At 37.2% G+C, this 15,859-nt stretch overlaps 1 protein-coding gene across 1 annotated transcript in view; it reads right to left on the bottom strand.

Moving 5' to 3' along the window:
• ARL8B (ADP ribosylation factor like GTPase 8B) overlaps nt 1-15,859 on the bottom strand; it is a 48,577-nt gene that overhangs the window by 10,153 nt on the left and 22,565 nt on the right. The window contains exons 2-4 of the mRNA XM_049640903.1: nt 3,475-3,555; nt 2,476-2,549; nt 1,974-2,067 (exon numbers count right to left, since the gene is read on the bottom strand). Of these exons, the coding sequence (XP_049496860.1) occupies nt 1,974-2,067; nt 2,476-2,549; nt 3,475-3,555 (249 nt within the window). The remainder of the gene's footprint in view (nt 1-1,973; nt 2,068-2,475; nt 2,550-3,474; nt 3,556-15,859) is intronic.

The raw sequence follows: 15,859 nt of genomic DNA, 5'->3' as shown, positions 1-15,859 counted from the left end.
GCATACTCTCAGCTGACTCCATACACTTTGACCAATCGTACTCCTAGGCCCCAGACTGTGACTCTGCACAAAGGACAGAAAGCCAGGGACACCAGGAGCTCACAAGAGAATGCACTACAGGGAGTCAGAGTGCCAAGAGCCAAACCTCAATACCTTTGGTCAGCCTGTCTCCCCTTTCCCAACTCCCATGCCTCTCTATACTCTTATTTAAGTCACACCAGGTTCTCAAGCTGGACCTGCCTGAGTTTCTAAAAATAACATCACGGTCATTTGTTATCAGTGGTCAGTTTGGAGGTTGCCTAGCATTTTAGACCTCTTACTACATTTAAGAAACCTCCTCCTACCGTATGAATCTGCCTCCCAACAGAGATTCTTGCTTCTGTGGATCATTTTTCCCCAGCTTTCCTTTCTGCTAGATCTAAAATTGACCAAAACCTTCCAGGCAGAGCCAATTACACAAGAAAGCAGGAGGGAGAACCCATTCTGACAGGGAAAGAGAATCACCTAGATGACTTTCCAACCAGAAAAATTACATCCAGTGTTTAGAACCTGCATGTGGTCACCAGATTTACTCTGTGGTGTGGGTCTGGGTATCTGGCAGCTGCTGAGCTTCCTTGTTCCAGCCCATTTCCTGAGCCTGCTTATGTGCTGCCTTCTCAGAGCTACCCAATGTCCTTTCAATGAATTCCTTTCTGCTTAAGTCAGCTTTCTTTTGCTTGCAACTAAGAAGACTCGTGATGACTTTAAGGCTGATGTTTCCTTACGGTATATAGAACCAGGTTTTCAAACAGGAGATACAGAATTGGCTTTGAAGTCAGATAGACATGGATTCAAAACCTGGCTGCACAACATACAAATGTTGCCATGTAACCTTGAATAAGTAACAACTTTTATGAAGCAGGGATAACCATGAACCTCATTATGTTCTGAGAATTCACAGAGATAATACACCTCAAGTACTTGACATTCATTGTCATGAGGCTAAATCCTGGTCCTTTTCCAGCATTCTTGGCTCAGCAAAAGGCACCACCCTCCGCACAAATGCACGAACCAGAAAACTAGGAAATTATTCTTTACATTTCCTCTTTTAACCCATTATCAAGTCTGAGGACAGTGTTCCTAAATATCCCTAATACCTGTTTCCTTCTCACCATCTTGTCTACTACCACCCTAATTCATGGTACTATAATTTGCAGTACAACTTCAACAGCTTCCTAAAACTGTCCTCCTTATAGTCCTTCTTGACCCTTGAATCTACTCTCAAACTGAAATAAAAGTGACTTAAATAATAAATCTGATCATTTCAAATGTTACATCAGCCTCCCACACAGTCCAGTCCAGCCCAGCCTAGCCCAGCCTCCTCTAGTGTCCTAGATGCCTCATAGCTCACCACCCTCTCACTTTGCTATGTGTTCTAGAGAGACTGGCCTCCTCTCAGTGCCTTGCTTCCTCCTTCCAAAAGCGCTCTCTTTGTCTACAACTCCCTTCTCCTCCAATCGTCCCAACCAACCCTCACATGCCTCCATATCCCTCACAATTCAGCTCAAGCATCACTTCCTCGGGGAATCCTTCTTTCTTCCCTCAAACTAGATCAAATCTCTCCTCTAACTTACAACTTTCATGGCCCCTTGTACCTTTCCTTTGCAGCACTTATCAGAGCTGTACTATTCAAATGATTTCATCGCATCCACCTTTCCTACTAAACCACAAGCCCCATGATGGCAGAGAGCATGATTCTATTCACTTCTGTTCATTACTGTATCCCCAGGACTGAGCACTGCTCCTACTGCATATAGTTTAAGAAATAAATAAATAGCACAGTGCCCAGTATATGACTCATATTCAATAAGTATAAGCCTTTCAAGACTTTAAGACAGAAGACATTTTACTGGTTTTGAACATAACATAATCAAAGAATTATACTTCTAATAATATATTATAATCATATAATATACCAAAAACTCCATACTTACCGGAATTCCTTGTAACTGTGGTTTATCTAGAAGATTATGTAGCTCATTTCGAGAGGCTTCTATCTTTTCACGATCTGCAGCATCTATCATGTAACTTAAAAAAAAAAAAAAGCAGTTTCAATATGTCTTCTCCAAATTCTCTGATGATCACAATTAGGAATAAAGGTTTTTAATTTTAAGATTTACACTATTGAAACTGTTAATCAAAATAAAGGCCTACATAAAGAGAAGCTCAGTACCCAAAAATACTTTTAAATAGACTATTCTTAGGTGCTAAAACATGGCAGTAAAACATTTATATCCCTTAGCTCTTAACTGCATAAACAAAAGACATAAATAAAACTCTCATTTACGATTCATTTTTTCAAGTTTCATATTAATGGAATTACACTAAGAAAATATCTGAGGAAGTTATTGTGTGAAATAAAAATTGAGCCTTTGAAGTATTAAAAACAACTTTTCTTCCTGGAAACCTAAATTGACGTTTGTAAAAAGTGCTTACACAATGGCATTGACTCCTCTGCAGTACCGTTCCCACATGCTCCGGAATCGGGGTTGTCCTCCTATGTCCCAAATCTTTAAACCAAGAAAGACAATTCTTAAGAAAGATATTTCAAGTAATACACGGAAGGAAAAAATTACAAGAGGCGGAGAAAGATTAGGCAGGTGTGCTTACTTCCACAATGTTAGAGCCAAACTACTCCTGAAAAGCTTGAGCTAATAAAACAAGCTCTTAATCTAGAAGTTCTTGGGGCCATTCTAAACTTTATGTTCAAGGGTGCCTGGGTGGCTCCGTCAGTTAAGTGTCCGACCATTGATTCCAGCTCAGGTCATGATGTTACAGTTCGTGGGATTGAGCCCCACATCAGACTCCATGCTGACAGCACAAAGCCTGCTCAGGATTCTCCCTCTCTCTCTCGGCCCCTCCCCCTGCTCATGCACCCTCACGCTCTCTCTCTCTCTCTCAAAATAAATAAACATTTTGTAAAAAAATTATGTTTATAGTTTTATAAACTTTCCAATTTTATAGTTTTAATTTTAGGGCTTAGTAACAAAGAAAGAGAAAACTAGGTTACCACATATATACCACAAATATAATACTAAATTACCAATATTATAAATAATAAATTATCTTTCAATATAAAATACTACCCATGAAATAATGTAACACTACATCCCAAACATGGGATTTTTATTTTTATTTACATCCCAAACTAGGGATCTCAAAGATGGGGTTTTTATTTCCTAGAAACATTTAGACCCTAAACATTATTCTTCCAAACCATGTTTAATTTTTTTTTATGGCACTTAACCATTTCAACTTACACATTTTGATCTATTAGAAAAAGAAAAAAACAAAACAAAACAGTTGATTTACATTCTTTTGAAACTTACCCATTCATGAGTTAAGAAATACAAATAAGCATGTAAAAAACAAAGAAACAAAGATTTCTAGCTATGTATGCTAACAATTTAAGTCAAGTATGGCAAGATAACATACCTTTATTGTGACGTTACCTTTAGTTACCTTCCTCATGTTGAAGCCCACTGTGGGTATCATATCTTCACTGAATTGACCTGACTGAATGAAAGAAAACATCTCAAGTTAGATTAATCAATATTTATTAAGATTCATAACATGGTATAAGCTTCAGGCATCAACAATGCTTCTGTGACCATTTTAGTATTTAACTAATTTTTTAGTGGTGGTAATAATGTCTTAAGAAAACACGCTTTAGGGGCACCTGGGTGGCTCAGTCAGTTAAGCCTCCGACTTCGGCTCAGGTCATGATCTCGCAGTCTGTGAGTTTGAGCCCTGCATCGGGCTCTGTGCTGACAGCTCACAGCCTGGAACCTGCTCCAAATTCTATGTCTTCTTCTCGGTCTGCCCCTCCCCTGCTCACGTTCTCTCTCTCTCTCTCTCTCTCTCTCTCTCTGTCTCTCTCTGTCTCTCTCTGTCTCTCTCTGTCTCTCTCTCAAAAATAAACATACATTACAAAATTTTAAAAAAATACTTAAAAAAAAAAAAAGAAAACAAGCTTTATACCCCTAATTCTTGAAGAGATACATTTTGTTCATACAAACACATTTCCCCCATTTAAAAAAAGATATTTTGGGAGCACCTTGGTGGCTAAGTCAGTTAAGCATCCAACTCTTGATTTTGGCTCAAGTTGTGAGTTCACAGTTCATGGGATCAAGCCCCAAGTTGAGCTCTGCACTGACAGAATGGAGCCTGCTTAAGATTCTCTCTCTCAAAAATAAATAAATATTTAAAAAATAATAAAAATATTTTACATATCTCCTTAAATTTAAAAAAGAATTATTATACAACTATGAAGAAACATTTATTAACTTCCCCACCTGTACATAAATGTTAACACACAAAGTAGGAAATCAGAAGTAAAACTTCAAAGTTTTCCATTTTTAGCATTTAAATTATTTTGACAATAACTATTACAATTCATGGCTGAATAGCTTTTCCAGGTTTGTCTTGTAACAAGGCTTATAAAATATTTTGCCATTTCTTTTAAAGAGATGATTTTATTTATTTATTTACTTACTTACTTACTTACTTACTTATTTCATTTAGTTAGTTATTTTTTGAGAGAGACAGAGAGAGAGAGAGGACATGAGCAGGGAAGTGGGGCAGAGGGAGAAAGAGAATCTTAAGCAGGCTCCACACTCAGCACAGACCCCAGTGTGGGGCTCAATCCCATAACCCTGGAATCATGACCTGAGCCGAAATCAAGAGTTGGATGCTCAACCAACTGAGGCACCCAGGCATCCCAAATTATTTTGTCACTTTATAGGTTTTCCTTTTATGTAATCAATTCTGTTCTCTTTTTGGTTTATGACCTTCTTGTCATAAAACTGAAATATCTTCTAATAGTATTTGAATGACTTCTTTTTTTTTAATTTTATAGCTCTTTTTTTTCTACATATACATACAAAGAAGTACACAAATCGTAAGTATGAAGACCAATAAATAATCACAATGAACAACTGGATTAAAGACAATTATCCACATCAAAAAAACATAACATTTCCAGAACCTCAAAGTCCTTATCTTGCCCCTTCTGAATCACTATTTCCTACTCTTCACCCAAAAGTTAATCCTGTTCTGACTCCTAACACTACAGAGTAGTTTTTACTGTTCCAGGACTTCATATTTAATAAACTCTTACGACATAATATTTTGTATTTCTTTCAACATTATGCTGCCTGCAGTTTGTTCATTCTCATTGCTGTAGAGTATCCCACTATAGTAATAGACAACAATTTATCCATACATTCTGCTACTGAATGACTTTTTTACATTTAAAATGTTCACCCATCTGGAATTTGATTATACAGTGCAAAAAAAGCTCCTTTTTTCAATCATCTCACTCCTCATTTAAAAATGCATGCATTCCTGGGGTGCCTCGGTGGCTCAGTAGGTTAAGGGTCCAACTCTTGAGGCGCCTGGGTGACTCAGTCAGTTAAGCATCTGACTTCGGCCCAGGTCATGACCTCGCAGTTCATGAGTTCAAGCCGTGCATCAGGCTCTGTGCTGACAGCTTAGAGGCTGGAACCTGCTTCAGATTCTGTGTCTCCCTCTCTCTCTTCTCCTCCCTCACTCATGCTCTGTCTCTGTCTCAAAAATAAATATTAAAACTTTTTTTGTTTGTTTTTTTTTTTTTAAAGAGTCCAACTCGTGATCTCAGTTCAGGTCTTGATCTCAGGGTTGTGAATTCAAGCCCTGCACTGGGCTCCACGCTGGGCACAAAGCCTACCTAAAAAAAAAAAAAAAAAAAAAAAAAATCCACCCATTCTTAACTAATTTGAAGTGATTTGCCAAATGCCATACAGAGACAGTTCTATTTCTGAGTCCTCAATTCTTTTCCATTAGTCTGTTTATCCTAAATTAGGATTAGATGAATTACTGTAGCTTGTGCAATGTATTACACTACATAGAAGATCAAGAATTTGGAATGGTTCACTGCTCACATTCCAAATAAACTTTAGAAATTCATATTTCAGTTAAAATACTGAATGGAATTATATTAACTGTATCTAATCTGAGAAGGATTGCTCTATATCAATTCACAATATTTAACTATCAAATCTCTCCATCTCCAGGCACATGGTTTGTCCACTCAAACATTCAAATCTTTTAAATCCTCAGGAAAGTATCATAATTCTCCTACCAGCTCTTTCACGCTTCTTGTCGTATTCTTTACCTTGACTGCAATTACTAAGTACATCAAATGAGTCACAGTTAATACTAATTTTATCTATTTATATATTTTATTTACCCAATATTAATCTCTCAGTTGACCTAACTCTTACTTTTTAGGTAAACAGCCCAGGATTATGAAATCTCTCAAGATAGGAATGGTTAAACAAATAGGACTATTTTCAAGGTCCTAACACTGGCCAATTGTTTGTTGTGACCTTATGCTAGCCACACATGATTCTAAAACAGTCTACAAGCCCCGAACACAATGAATTCCAATTTTATAAATTAATATCCTCTACATAACTCCAAAGTTATACCTCACTCCCCCATCCCGTTCAGTGGAATTTAGGCTGATTTCAGAAAAAAAAGATGTTGAGGCACTTGGGTGGCTCAGTTGGTTAAGCATCTTCTGCTCAGGGCATGATCCCACGGTTTGTGAGTTCGAGCCCCACATCAACTCTGTGCTGACAGCTCAGAGCCTGAAGCCTGCTTCAGATTCTGTGTCTCCCTCTCTCTCTGCTCCTCCCTTGCTCGCATGCTGTCTCTGTCTCTGTCTCTCTCTCTCTCAAAAATAAACTTAAAAAAATTTTTAACTAAATGATAATTTAAAAAATGAAAGAAAAAATGTTAACCACAATCACTACTTTCATTTATATTAGACATAATTCTCAGAAGTTTCACATATGACTAATATGATAAAGTCAAGTCATGACATCAAAACTACATACATCAAAACTAGTCTTGATGCAACAACAAAAATATAAACTGACTTAAAAAGGAACAAAGGCAACACCAAAGGCACTATCCATGATAGCAACAATAAGCTGGACTTCATTAAAATTAAAATCTGTCCTGTGAACAAGAGTTAGAGTTAGTAAACAGGCAGAGAGCAGGAGAAAATATTTGTAACAGATACATCCAATAAAGGACTGTTATCTAAAATATACAAAGAACTTTTCTAAAACCTCAACAATATGAAAAGAAACAATCCAATTAAAAATGAGCCACATGGGGCACGTGGGTGTATCAACATCCCACTCTTGATTTCAGCCATGATCTCATGGTTTGTGAGTTCAAGCCCCACGTCAGTCTCTGTGCTGATACTGCGGAACCTGCTTGGGATTCTCTCTCCTTTCTTCTCTCTGCCCCCCCCCCCCCAAAATACATAAATAAACATTAAAAAAATATTTAAAAAATGAGCCACTGACCCTAACAGATACATCACCAAAGAAGATACAAAGATGACATATAAGCATACAAAAAGATGCTGCAATCATACGTCATCAGCGAAATGCAAACTAAAACAATGAGATACCACTATACGCTTATCAATGAGTGGCCGAAATCTGTACACTGACAACACCAAATGCTGCTAAGGATGTGGAGCAAAAGGAACTCTCATTCATTACTGGTAGGAATGCAAAATGGTACAGCCACGGTGGAAGCAAGAAGGAATGCAAAATGGTACAGCCACGGTGGGTAGTTTCTTACAAAACCAAATATACTCTCAATATACTCTCCAATCCAGCAATCATTCTCCTTCGTATTTATCCAAAGAAGTTTAAAACTGAAGTCCACACAAAAATCTGCACATTAATGCGTACAGCATCTTTACGCATAACTGCTAAAAACTGGAGGCAACCAAGATGTCCTCCAGTTAAGTATATAAATAGACTGTGGCATATCCAAGAAATGGAGTATTATTCAAAACTAAAAATAAACGAGCTAACAAGCCACAAAAAGACATGGAGGAATATTAAAAACATATCTAAATGAAAGACTCTATCTGGGAGGACTGCATACTCTATATGATTCCAACAAAATGACTAAAAATATGACTCCAAAAATATTCTGAAAAAGGCACAACTATGGAAACAGTAAGATCAGTGGTTAACAGGAGTTGGGGGGTGGGGAAGAAATGAATAGGCAGAGCACAGAGGATTTTCAGACAGTAAAAATACTCTGCATGATACCATAATGATGGATACATGTCATTACACATTTGTCCAAACCTACAGAATGTACAACGCAAAGAGTGAAAAATAATGTAAAGCTACGGACCTTGGGTGATCATGATGTGCCAGTGTAAATGCATCAATTGTAATAAATGTACCACTCTGGTGTGGGATGTTGATAACAGGTAAAGCTGTAAGTGTAGGGGCAAGAGGTATACAGGAAATCTCTATACCGTCCCCTCCTCAATTATGTTGTAAACCTAAAACTGCTCTTAAAAAATCTTAACCAAAAATTTGTTTTAATGGGCAAAGAACTTGAAAAGACATTTCTCCAAAGGAAATACACAAATAGCTAATAAGGACAGAAAAGATGCTCAACATCACTAATTATTAGGGAAATACAAATCAAAACCATGAAGATACCACCCCAAACCCATTAAGATGGCTATTATCAAAAAACAAAACAACAAACTGCAGTGAGCATATGGAGCCATATCCTGGTGCGCTGTTGCAGGAACATAACATGGTACAGCTACTATGAAAACCAGTATAATAATTCCTGAAAATTTTTGAAATAGAATTACCACATGATCCAGGAATTCCACTTCTGGTTATATACCAAAAAGCACTGAAAGCAGAGACTCAAAATTGTATCTGTATACCCACGTTCACAGCAGTATTATCCATAAGAGCCAAAAGATGGAAGAAACCCAAGAGAAGAAACCCAAGTGCCACTGGCAAATGAATGAATAAACAAAATGTGGTCTATTCCTACAATGTAATGTTACTCTGCCTTAAAAACCTTATTCCTGTTAAAACACAGATGACATTGAAGATATTATACTGTGAAATAAGCTAGATACAAAAAGACAAATATTATATGACTCTACTTAGGAACCTAGAATAGTTAAATTCGCAAAGACAGAAAGTAGAATGGTGTTTGCCAAAGGCTAGGGAGAAGGAGGAAATAGAGAGTTATTGCTTAGTGAGTATGGAATTTCAGTTTGGAAAGATAAAAAAAAAGTTCTATAGATGGATGCTGGTGACGGTTACACAACAAGGTGAATGTACTTAATACCTACTGAGATAACTGTACACTTAAGAAGGGTTACGATGGTAAATTTTCTGTTTTGAGTATTTTACCACAACTTTAAAACTCATTACTGTTAAGAGGCAATTACCAGTATCATTTTATAGAAAAGGAAATAAATCCCAAGGTCACATAGCAATAGTGGGTGATTCTGTTTTTCTTAAAGATTTCCACTGTAATTATATGTATTGTAATAACCTTTAATTAATGTCTGAAGTGAGATCTATGTGAGATAATGCCTCATTTGTTTGGTATCATTAGGAAAAAGATGTGCTATATAATGAAGCAGCCAGAAATGGTAGCTAAACTTTTTAAATACCAAAACTTTTAAACTAGCTTGCATAGAAAGCTTTCTAAAATGCACACATAGTTGGCTAACTTCTCACATACAATATATGGAACATGATTTAATGTGTTCTTGGTATTTGAAGGTCACTTTCCAAATGTAAAACAAGACAACTAAGTTAGATAACCTGTAAGGGCCCTTCTGGCAATAAAATTTAATGATTATGAACATCAATTATAGCACCCACTTCAAGATAAAATGATGGAGGGGGTGGTCTGCAGTATACTGGGGTGGTGCCCCTAAACTTTCTTGGACGTTTCTTCAGCTCTTTCCTCACCAATACTTCTCAATGGTGGCAGAAGCTAACAATAACTTTTTTCAAATTCAGTTGCTAACCTGCAACGGCTGCAAATTAGGTCATCAAGTCTTTTGAATTTTTTTTTTTAATTTTTTTTTAAATGTTTATTTTTGAGAGCTAGAGACAGAGCTCGAGTTGGGAAGGAGCAGAGAGAGAGAAACAGCACCTGAAGTAAGCAAGCTCTAAGCTCTGAGCTGTCAGCACAGAGTCCGATGCAGGGCTCAAACCCACAAACCATGACATCATGACCTGAGCTGAAATTGGACACTTAACCGACTGAGCCACCCAGGTGCCCCAAGTCTTTTGAATTTTTTCTTTTATTTTTTAAATTTACATCCAAGTTAGTTAGCATATAGTGCAACAATGATTTCAGCAGTGGATTCCTTAATGCCCCTTACCCATTTAGCTCATCCCCCCTCCCACAACCCCTCCAGTAACCCTCTGTTTGTTCTCCATATTTAGGAGTCTCTTATATGTTGTCCCCGTTTTTATATTATTTTTGATTCCCTTCCCTTAAGTTCATCTGTTTTGTATCTTAAAGTCCTCAAATGAGTGAAGTCATATGATATTTGTCTTTCTCTGACTAATTTCCCTTAGCATGATACCCTCTAGTTCCATCTATGTAGTTGCAAATGGCAAGATTCCCTTGTTTTTGATTGCTGAGTTAATACTCCATTGTATGTACATGTATACACACACACACACACACACACACACCACATCTTCTTTATCCATTCATCCATCAATGGACATTTGGGCTCTTTCCATACTTGGGCTATCGCCGAGAGCGCTGCTATCAACATTGGGGTGCATGTGTCCCTTCCAAACAGCACACCTGTATCCCTTGGATAAATACCTAGTCATGCAATTGCTGGGTCACAGGGTAGTTCTATTTTTAACGTTTTGAGGAACCTCCATACTGTTTTTCCAGAGTGGCTGGACCAGTGTGCATTCCCACCAGCAGTGCAAAAGAAATTCTCTGCATCCTCGCCAACATCTGTTGTTGCCTGACTTGTTAATGTTAGCCATTCTGATAGGTGTGAGGTGGTACCTCATTGAGGTTTTCATTTGTATTTCCCTGATGATGAGTGATGTTGAGCACTTTTTCATGTGTCTGTTAGCCATCTGGATGTCTTCTTGAGAGAAGTGTCCCCCATTTCTTCACTGGATTGTTTTTTGGGTGTTGAGTTGAATAAGCTCTTTATAGATTTTGGATACTAACCCTTTATCTGATATGGCACTTGTAAATATCTCCTCCTATTCCAGCGGTTGCCTTTTAGTTTTGCTGACTGTTTCCTTTGTTGTGCAGAAGCTTTTTTATTTTGATGAGGTCCCAATAGTTCATCTTTGCTTTTGTTTCCCTTGCCTCTGGAGACCTGATGAGGAAGAAGCTGCTGCAGCTGAGCTCAATGAGGATTTTGCCTGCTTTCTCCTCAAAGATTTTGATGGCTTCCTGTCTTACATTGAGGTCTTTCATCCAATGTGAGTTTATTTTTGTGTATGGTGTAAGAAAGTGGTCCAGGTTCATTTTTCTGCATGTCGCTGTCCAGTTTTCCCAGCACCACTTGCTGAAGAGACTGTCTTTATTCCATTGAATATTCTTTCCTGCTTTGTCAAAGATTAGCTGGCCATACGTTTGTAGGTCCATTTCTGGGTTCTCTATTCTGTTCAATTCATCTCAGTGTCTGTTTTTGTGCCAGTACCATACTGTCTTGATGATTACAGCTTTGTAATACAGCTTGAAGTCCAAAGTCTTTTAAGTTTTTAATCCCAAATGTCTTGAACACAGAAATATGTTTAATAAATGTTTAAATAAGTAATAAATAATAACTGTGATGCATGGATTTTGTGGTATAACTACTTTATAGATTTGGAAGCATTTTCTACTTCTTTCCAAGTGTCAAATCTTACTCCTCACTTTTCAAAGCTTGTGCTTAATGAATAAACTACTCAGCAACTGTTTTCTAGATAACTGGGAATACTTATTTCTATGCCACTAAAATAAGACTGGCAATTTAGGAAGCAAATCAATGCTTAAAAAACATACTACTTAACAGTGTATCATTCTATTTACTTAAATTTAACACTTAAATAACACCAAGCACTGTTCTTAGCACTTAATAAGAAGGATACAAGTAGCACTCACTGATTCTGTGATGATGGATGCAACTGTAGTCATCCATAAGCCAAAGTCTCAAGGCAATATTCCTGGAATTTGGTTGAACAAAATAGATTGAGGTAAAATAAAATAGTAAAAAGAAGACTATCCTCTAAGCCAGGGAATCTTATTACCAGTTATGCTACTTACTAACTACATGCAAGTCATTTTACCTTTGGAATGAAGCTATCTTATCTAGAAGAAGAGGGAATTGCAAGAGTAGGTCCAAATTCAGTTCTACCTCTAATGTTTATGATGTTGTGTTTTATTCACAAGCTTCTTAAAATATAGTTAAGCAACAAGCTTGAGTCCCATGTAGGGTGGAGAGATTACTTAAATAAATAAAACTTTCAAAATAAAATAAAAATAGGGGCACTTGGGTGGCTTAGTCAGGTAAGCACCCGACTTCGGCTCAGGTCATGATCTCGCAGTCTGTGAGTTCGAGCCCTGTGTTGGGCTCTGTCTGGGCTGACAGCTCAGAGCCTGGAGCCTGCTTCAGATTCTGTGTCTCCATCTCTCTCTCTGCCCCTTCCTTGCCCACACTCTGTCTTGATCTCTCTCTCTCTCTCTCTCTCTCTCTCTCTCTCTCTGTCAAAAAATAAACATTAAAAAAAAATTAAAATAAAAATAAAAGCCTATTTCACACATGATCCAATCATCAACAGCATACAAAGATAATGACTGTGTGTTGTACTGACTCACAAACACCTATACTGTTCACCTTTCCTCTATTGTCCTATAAACCCACAAAGCTACTTTGCCTGTGTTTTTACTCATTTGTTTATTTACTCACTTATTCAAACAACAGAAGGAAGGAAAAGAAACTAGGAAACCTAAAAAATACCACACAATGAATATAGACCATTTAAAACAAAGGAGACAGTATGAGGTGACTGGGTATCTAGAAAGGCCTCTCTGAAACAGTGACATTTAAACATCTAAAGATCATTTTAAATCGGCAGCTTCTGCAGATAACCTAACTACTGTGCTACTTGAGTATCAGTAAGGAAATCTAAATTCCAGTCCCAGCTATATCACTTTAGATTATATATAGATACATACAACTTTGAACAACCCTCTTACTCAGAATGCAAAGGTTCTACCTCTCTCCTTACTGCCACTTAAATACCTATAGCTAGTTCACTTCTTCATTACTTCAAGTGTTTACCACTCCCTTCCTTTTGCTTTTCTTCTTTCCTGAGTTCCCAAAGCTACTGTAGATAGGAGTTCCCGCTCCCAAAGAGCAGGCCTTTAATAACAAGTGCATTCCTTTCATCTGAGGCAAAAAGACCCACTCCAACCCTTAAGATACAATATTTAACTCTTAACTGCTGTCCTCGTCCTCACAAACCACTCAAGCATTGCCTGCCAGCAGAGACACTCTTGACATACTTCTCAGCTGAAGACCACTCCTGAATCTAAGGGTCTAGGAAAGCAAGTCTCTGGGTTTTAGTGTTAAAATTGCCAGTGTACTTTTGTTTTGTTTTGTTATTAATGTTGTTAAATTATGTTAATTTGGCAAGCAATCAGGTTTGCCTTGTGGGGACTGGAGGTGGCTAGCTTACTTTTCAAGTGAACTGTTGGTAGGTTTTACGTAGTAGGATACATAGAACACCCCAAAGAGGAGAAAAATGGATTTTAAAATAGCTCTTTTTGGGTGGTAACATTAAAACTCAGCGAAAGACATTATGTTTTCTTTGATATTAGGCTATGAAAACTAAATTTAACAGATGAAAATTCTCCAAATAAGAACTTTTTAAAAGCATAATGGCATAGGGAACTCTGTTACTACTAATTAAATGCCTGACTGTCATTCCAATTCAACTCATTTTAAACAACTAATTAATCCTTACTGCCTGCTAATACCAGTAGAGCTACTCTGCAGCAATCTCCTTTATAAAGATAACTCTTGAGGATTAAAATGTTCTCAAACCCACAATTTCAATTAGGAGCCTGAAAACTCTCATCTCTGCTAACCTCCATTCTTGAAGAAAATTCATTTCAAAAGGTCTGTAATGACTATTTCCTACATTCACTACACCTTTCATTAAAAGTACTTTAATAAAGGTTTTATAAATCTATATCCAAAGAACTACTGAAGAAAAACTCAACTTGCTTGTCTGTAAAATGATTTGCTAATGAACATCCCTAGTCAAACCCTGAAAGACCATATACCACGGTTTATTTTCACTCAGATACTCAGAAATTATCACGACACAGTAATAATGTGAAAATGGACCCCAAAAGAAATCAGTGCTGGAGACCTTTAGCAAATATAGTTTCTGCTAACTTGTCAAGTCACTAATATGTCTGGATTTATTTCCCACAAACATCAAGGGTCCACCATAAATCTTTAATAACACCTGTGTCTTTATATAAAAAGACTACTAATCTTCACATGGGCTAAAGCAGGTTCTAAAGTCAAAAGCATGAGTAGGGAAAATTAGCATACAGTCACATTTTCAGGCCTTGATATATTCTACTTGTTGGTCTCTAGACGTTTCAACTACTTTTTTTTATTTTTACTTTTCTAACTTGAATACTTTTCATAAAGAAAGTGATTTTCTATATTTAAAAGTTTCTTTCCCTCTTTCTGGGAAAAAAAATGGGTATTTAAGAAATAGAATGAGAAGAAGACCTCTATTTTCTGCTGCATGTGCCCTTCTGTGTGTCCATGTATAGCTGTTCAAAAAGAAATTACAAAAAGTTTCCTTCAAATCTCAAAATAGGCTGCTATTACTAAATCAAAAGGAGGATTCCTAGAACCACCCAAATGCTATAAATCAGTAAGTTATATATGTAACAGAAGTCCTCTAGTCATAAGGAAAACTGCTTTATGGAAAGGGTACATCATACATAACAAAGTTTTAACCTGCAAATAAACTGTATAGTGAATTTCATACTTTTTAAAACAAGTAACAAGCCTCGTCTTCATCAAAATCTATTAAAGTAAGCCAGAATCAGGAGAAAAATAAAAATTTTAATGTAATTAATAAAGCCCATCTTAGGAAAGTTAAATAGCTGACAATCATTTCAGCACAGTTTAAAGAATCCCAGTGGGTGTGGAGTTACTAGAAGAGATCCTGTTCATTTTCTCAGGTAATTTACAACACAGTGAAACAGAGGTAGTATTAGTCTGGTGGTTATGATGGAGACTCTGGAGACAGTTATACTGACTGGGTTATAACTCTGGTCTTACCACTTGCCTAGCTATATGTCCTCCCTGCATGTTCCTTAACTTTGCAATGCCTCACTTTCCCCAAATGTAAAGTGGAGATAATAGTCTCTATCTCATAGAATTGTTTAAAAATCAAATCAATTTTTAAAAATTAAATTAATTAAAACACATACAGCATTTACAACAATGCCTGCCTCAGAAACAGCTATGGAAAAGGTTTTAACATTTGGTAGCATCATCATTACACGGAGTCCATTAAATGCAATGTTAAAAAGTAATGCACAGGGTTCTGGTTAAGATTAAGTAAGGGGGCACCTGGGTGGCTCAGTCGGTTGAGTGTCTGACTCTTGATTTTGGCTCAAGTCATGGTCCAAAAGTTGTAGGATCAAGCCCTGCATCCAGCTCCACACTGAGCGTGGAGCTTGCTTGGAATTCTCTCCCCGCCCCCCTTGTCTCTATCTCTCTCTCCCCGTCCTTCCCTCCGCCCCTCTCCTCCACCTGCACACTTTCTCTCCAAAAAAAAAAAAAAAAAGGGATTGGATAAGTACACTCCACCCTATCCCTTCCACTGAAGGTAACTAAAATCCCTGGACAGAATGTATGCAGCACCTGAGGGCTGCTCAGGGTGTAAGTGGCAGCAGA

The sequence above is a fragment of the Panthera uncia genome, chromosome A2 (genome assembly GCF_023721935.1).
Source record: "Panthera uncia isolate 11264 chromosome A2, Puncia_PCG_1.0, whole genome shotgun sequence".
Lineage (NCBI taxonomy): Eukaryota > Metazoa > Chordata > Mammalia > Carnivora > Felidae > Panthera > Panthera uncia.
The sequence above is the reverse complement of the archived record's forward strand: the minus strand, read 5'-3'. Positions and strand labels throughout refer to the sequence as shown.